The 6924-nt window shown below is 38.8% G+C and overlaps 1 protein-coding gene across 1 annotated transcript in view; it reads right to left on the bottom strand.

The window, feature by feature from the left end:
- The window catches only part of ALG5 (ALG5, dolichyl-phosphate beta-glucosyltransferase), a 106423-nt gene that overhangs the window by 1714 nt on the left and 97785 nt on the right, over positions 1-6924 (bottom strand). Inside the window, exon 9 of the mRNA XM_014548330.1 lies at positions 459-544. Coding sequence (XP_014403816.1) covers positions 459-544 — 86 coding nt within the window. The remainder of the gene's footprint in view (positions 1-458; positions 545-6924) is intronic.

The raw sequence follows: 6924 nt of genomic DNA, 5'->3' as shown, positions 1-6924 counted from the left end.
AAAAAAAAAAATTAAAAAAAAAAAAAAAAAAAAGAGAGGCCTCAGAGTGAAACCTTTCTTGCCAGACCTTGGTTTCAAACTTTCTAGCCTCCAGAACTGTGAAAAATAAATTTCTGTAGTCAAAAAAAAAGAAAGAAAGAAAGAAAGAAAGAAAAAGAAAAAAAAAACAAAAACACCTCGCTTCTAACCTCAGTCAGATCTTGTCTTTTGTTGCTAGTTTTACTGAATTTCTTGGGCAGGACAGTAGGCCTACTGAAGACCCCAAGACTGAAAAAATAATAGAAAGCAGTAAGGCAGTAGGCAGTATGCTCTATGGAACTGCTGCTCAGAGTTAAGATAGCTGAGGAGGCCCTGATGGAGGAAGGAGGAACATTAGAGCCAGCTGACTTTACTGGGCAACTGTATTTTCTCATGTTTCCCCCACCCCTCTTAAGATCAGTTAAATATATAGTACTCACCTTCAATTTCAGTCCAATTGACAGCAATTTCTGCTATTGGAATTTTAAAGAACTGTGCTATGTAAAGCAGTTCTACATCAAATGCCCTGAAATACAAAATATATTGGTATTTATTTTTAAAAAGAGTGTAACTAAATCTCTATCTTGGCATGTCTTAAAAAAACTTGCATGGCAGATGTAAAGCTTCTATCATCAAACTGATGGTCGGATTGACATAGATCAAATAAAAGCTAAGCAGTTCAGGAGCTTTAAGGCAAATAAAATAATTTGATGTCATTGTATAACACTTAAATGAGAAATATCTCTACCACAACTCCAAAACTCCCAGAGATAAAAACAGCCTGTTGGCCCTAAGAAAACATTTAATTTTGGAAAGTTTCATGACTGATGGTTTTCAGTCCCAGTTTTAACTAACTCAAGGTACAGAATCGAGAGCATTTTCAACTGATTTAGAGAGCTAATAAAACAGAACTCTGAGAAGCTTTTGGGCAGAATGTTCTCAATGACTTTAGAGTTGCTTGATTACACAATTCTCCTACCAAAGGATCAAGGTTTCTTTACTAAATACAGGGCCCTTAGGGTCTGTCTTTTCTTTTTCCCTTCCCCAGGCCATCCTGGACAATAACAGTATCAATAATTACTAAAAGTGAAAAGCCAGTATAAACTGAATGCCCTTTGCATATAATTAAATAAATGAATAGGAATTAAATATAGTCTTGTTTTTACATACAATGTTAAAATCATCTCTTGTCTGAATTCCCAGTTTATCCTTCCTTCTATTCATGAGATAGGTTCTTTCTTAAAGCTCCTCTTCAATCAGCCCCTTGGTATAGGTAAAATCTGTTCTTACAGTTTTTGAATCCTGACTCAGTTTTTCTGAAATCTACCTAAAAATTTCTCTCAACCAGATGCTTCCTTTCACTGGCACTAAGATAAAAAAGAGAAGCATGCCTACCTGTGCTATACTTCTCCATACTCTTTTAACTGTCTCTACAGCATAGATGTTCATCCTTGAGTCATTATGACCCTACTTTCCAGACTGCATGGAACACACTTCAAACTTCCAGTGCTCAAAACCCACTTCTATCTGATTTCCCTGATCCCAGACAACCAGAATTTTGAGTTTTGTTTTCTTGACAATACTAACACCACCATCCAATATGCAACTAGTTTAAATCCCAAATAGTTGGATAATTCAATATGAAAACAATTTAAAAAAATTTGTTTTTATTGATTTCAGAGAAGGGAGAGGGAGAGAGAGAAACATCAATGATGAGAGAAAATCATTGATCAGCTGCCTCCCACACGTCCCCTCCTCCCCCAAAGGGGATTGGGCTTGCAATCTGGGCATGTACCCTTGACTGGAATCAAAACCGGGACCCTTCAGTCCACAGGCCGATGTTCTATTCACTGAGCCAAACAAGCTACGGTGAAAACCATTTTTTAAAACACTTAATCTTTTTCTTATCATAGTAAAATATCTACTTGAGAGGATAAAATAATCTATAAAAGTGTTCTGTATGTTTGTAAAAGAACTATGTAAAACTCCTGTAAACTAAAAAATTGTGACACTCATGAAAGAAGGAAATACTCTGAATATTATGGAGGCTGAATAGGCAGACCTGTCATGTACCTCCTCCCGGGGCCAGACTGGAAATATAACTAAATTGGAGAAAATTCACCTGGAATTACCAACTGAATTCCAGCTGAGGAGATTTATATCAAGGGAGGAGAGAAAACACCTGGAGACCACACCTCCACAACTGCTCCCTTCACATGGTCAGGGGTGAACCACATAGTCAGCCAGCCTGAGAGGAGATTCCATCCACAAACGGAACAATAACATTCAAGACACAACTACAACAGGAGAACCCAAATAACTCAAGCAAGAGACTTTCCTAAAGCAACCAGCTCAGGAGATCTAAGAAATTTCACCACTGGGTCCCACAAAACACTTACTACATAAGACCACCCCACAAAGTCTGGGAGGCATAGCAGTTTGATCTACTACATAGAAACAGAAACAAAAGAACAACAAAATGGGGAGACAAAGAAACAACCCCCAAATGAAAGAAAAGGAGGAGTAGCCAGAAAAGTAATTAAATGAAATGGAGGCAAGCAATTTGTTAAAGAATTCAGAGTAATGCAATAAGGGTGCTCAAATAATTCAGTGAGAAGTACCAGCAAGGTAATGAGAATTATAAGGAAATTAAGGAGAATATTTACGGAATTTATTGAGAGCTACACCAATATGAAAACAGAGTTTGGAAGAATAAATAAGAATCAATTGGAAATGAGGGACAATAGCTGAAATAAGGAACACCCTGGAAGGATTCAACAGTAGACTAGAAGAAGTTGAGGACCAAACCCATGAATTAGGAGATAGGGTTGAAAAAAAACACATTCAGAGCAGCAAGTGGGGAAAAAAATTAAAAAGCAGGATGAGTGTTTAAGGAAGCTGTGGGATAGCATGAAATGAAACAACATTCTCATTATAAGAGTACCAGAAAGAGAAGAATCCAAGCAACTAATACAGAAACTGGAGAAACAATGGCAGAAAATTTCCTTAACCTGGTAAAGGAAAAAGTCACCTAAGTTCAGGAAACACAGAGAGTCCCAGCCAAGATGAACCTCAAAAGACCCACACCTAGACACATAATAATTAAAATGGCAAACATTAAAGACAAGGAATCATAAAGGCTGTAAGAGAGAGACAGAAAGTTATCTACAAGGGAGCTCCCATTAGACCAGCCGTGGGCAAACTACGGCCCGCGGGCCGTATCCGGCCCGTTTGAAATGAATAAAACTAAAAAAAAAAAGACCGTACCCTTTTATGTAATGATGTTTACTTTGAATTTATATTAGTTCACACAAACACTCCATCCATGCTTTTGTTCCGGCCCTCCGGTCCAGTTTAAGAACCCATTGTGGCCGTCGAGTCAAAAGTTTGCCCACCCCTGCATTAGACTGTCAGCTGATTTCTCAATAGAAACACTTCAGGCCAGAAGGGAGTGGCATGAAGTACAGAAAGTAATGAAAACCAAGGAAATGAACCCAGACTAATCTACTCAGCAAGGCTATCATTCAAAATTGAAGGTGAAATAAAGAGGCTTTGCAGACAAAACAAGTCTAAAAGGGTTTATTCCCACCAAACCAGCACTGCAGTACATGCTAAAGGAAATGGTTTAAGAAGAAGGAAGAGAAGAACATAGGCATAAAGAGTAAGAATGGCAACAAATAAGTACCTATCAATAATAACCTTAAATGTAAATGGCATAAATGCTCCATTCAAGAGGTACAGAGTAGCTGAATGGATAAGAAAAAATGAGCCTATGCTGTCTAACCTCAGATCAAAAGACTCACAGAGAATGAAAGTGAAAGGATGGAAAAAATTTTCCAGGCAAATGAAATTGAAAAAAAAAAAAAAGCTGGGCTAGTAACAATAATATCTGACAAAATAGACATCAAAGTGATGGTCATAACAAGAGACAATGAAGTCCACTTTACAATACTAAAGAAATCAATACAACAAGAGGATATAACTCTGGTTAACATATATGCACCCAATACAAATATATAAAAAAACTTCTGGAGGATTTGAAAGGAGAGATGGACAGCAATACAATCACAGTAGAGGACTTCAACAATGCATTTACATCGCTAGATGGATGTTCTAGACAAATAATCAACAAGGAAACAGCGATCCAAAACAACACACTAGACGAGAAGGAATTACATTTTCAGAACATTTCACTCCAAAGCTACAGAATATACATTCTAACACCAATAGTGAACTTTCAGAAAGAGAGATTATAAAAACAATCCCATTTACCATCGCACCAAAAAAATTAAGCTACCTAGGAATAAACTTAACTAAAGAGGTAAAAGACCTCTACTCAGAAAACTACAGGACGTTGAAAAAAGAGATAGAGGAAGACATAAAGAGATGGAAGAACATACCATGTTCTTGGATTGGTAGAATCAACATCATTAAAATGTCCATACTACCCAAAGCAATCTATAAATTCAACGCACTTCCCATTAAAATACCAACAGCATAATTCACAGACCTAGAACAAACTCTCCAAAAATTCATCTGGAACAAAAAACGACCCCGAATAGCTGCAGCGATCCTGAGAAAGAACAAAGTAGGTGGGATCTCAATACCAGATATCAAGCTGTATTACAAAGCCACTGTTCTCAAAACTGCCTGGTACTGGCACAAGAACAGACATATAGATCAATGGAATAGAATAGAGAGCCCAGAAATCAGCCCCAACCAATACGCTCAATTAATATTTGACAAAGGAGGCAAGAACATACAATGGAGTCAAGACAGTCTCTTCAATAAATGGTGCTGGGAAAATTGGACAGATACATGCAAGAAAATGAAACTAGACCACCAACTTACACCATACACAAAAATAAACTCAAAATGGATAAAGGACTTAAATATACGACAGGAAACCATAAAAATACTAGAAGAATCCAAAGGCAACAAAATCTCAGACATATGCCAAAGCAATTTCTTCACCGATACAGCTCCTAGGGCATTGGAAAATGAAGAAAAAATAAACAAATGGGACTACATCAAAATAAAAAGCTTCTGCACAGCAAAAGAAACCATCAACAAAACAACAAGAAAACCCACTGCGTGGGAAAACATATTTGCCAACGTCATATCTGATAAGGGCCTAATCTCCAAAATTTATAGGGAACTCATACAACTTAACAAAAAGAAGATAAACAATCCAATCAAAAAATGGGCAAAGGACCTAAATAGACACCTTTCAAAAGAGGACATTCAGAAAGCCAAGAGACATATGAAAACATGCTCAAAGTCACTAATCATCCGAGAGATGCAAATCAAAACAACAATGAGGTACCATCTCACACCTGTCAGAATGGCTATCATCAACAAATCAACAAACGACAAGTGCTGGAGAGGATGTGGAGAAAAAGGAACACTTGTGCACTGCTGGTGGGAATGCAGACTGGTGCAGCCACTATGGAAGACAGTATGGAGTTTCCTCAAAAAACTGGAAATGGAACTCCCATTTGACCCTGTGATCCCACTTCTAGGAATATATCCCAAGAAACCAAAAACACCAATCAGAAAGGATATATGCACCCCTATGTTCATAGCAGCACAATTCACCATAGCTAAGATTTGGAAACAGCCTAAGTGCCCATCAGTAGATGAATGGATTAGAAAACTGTGGTACATCTACACGATGGAATACTATGCTGCTGTAAAAAAGAAGGAACTCTTACCATTTGCAACAGCATGGATGGAACTGGAGAGCATTATGCTAAGTGAAATAAGCCAGTCAATGAAGGAAAAATACCACATGATCTCACTCATTCATGGATAATAAAGACCATTACAAACTTTTGAACAATAATAGATACAGAGGCAGAGCTGCCTCAAACTGATTGTCAAACTGCAGTGGGAAGGCCAGAGAGGGTTGGGGGGCAGAAGGGAGGGGAGTAAGAGATCAACCGAAGGACTTGTATGCATGCATATAAGCAAAACCAATGGACATAAGACACTGGGGGGTAGGGGAGGCCAGGGGATTGTCAAGGGCGGGGAAAAAAAGGACACATATGTAATACCCTTTGTAATACTTATTATAATATTTTTTTAAAAAGAATTAAAAAAAAAAAAAGAATATACATTCTACTCAAGTGCAAATGGGACATTTTCAAAGATAGACCACATGTTAGGAAACAAAGTGAGTCTTTATAAGTTTAAGAAGACTGAAATCATATCAAGCATCTTCATAGATCATAATGGCAAGAAATTAGAAATCAACTAAAATAAAAGCACTCAGAAATATTCAAACACATGGTGGCGAAATAGCATGTTATTAAACAATGAAGGGATTACCAAAGAGATCAAGAAAGAAATCAAAAACTTCCTGGAGGGAAGAAACCAAGATGGTGGCATAGGTAAACACCGGAAATTGCTGCCTCCCACAACTATTCAAAACTACAACTAAAAGACAAAACGGACATCATCCAGAACTACAGGAAGGCTGGCTGAGTGGAAATTCTACAACTAGAAGGAAAGAGAAAAGCACACTGAGACTCAGAGGAGCTGCGGAAGTGCAGGGGTACGGAGGCGCATGCGGCAGGGGCTGGCGACTGAGGACGCGGCTGTCTTTTTGAATCGGGAGGGAGTGACAAGCCCCTGACTCCTCTGAACTTCAGTTCCGGGTGAGTCTCCGGGGAACCAGACTCATACAGGGAGAGACTGGACTGTCTGGCAGCAGGCAGAACTTGGAACTCGAGGGCGGCTTTTTCTTGGGGGTACTTGCAGCAATTACCGGGACACTGAGACGTGGGGTCCCTTAGGGCAGGGCTGAGGATCAGCCATAGCTGTTTGCTCCACCCTGTTGATTCCCTGAGACCCCGCCCCACCCAAGCTGTGCGCAGAGGCTTTTGCATATGAATGCCCTGGCCC

The sequence above is a fragment of the Myotis brandtii genome, unplaced genomic scaffold, assembly GCF_000412655.1.
Source record: "Myotis brandtii unplaced genomic scaffold, ASM41265v1 scaffold502, whole genome shotgun sequence".
Classification (NCBI taxonomy): Eukaryota; Metazoa; Chordata; class Mammalia; order Chiroptera; family Vespertilionidae; genus Myotis; species Myotis brandtii.
The sequence above is the reverse complement of the archived record's forward strand: the minus strand, read 5'-3'. Positions and strand labels throughout refer to the sequence as shown.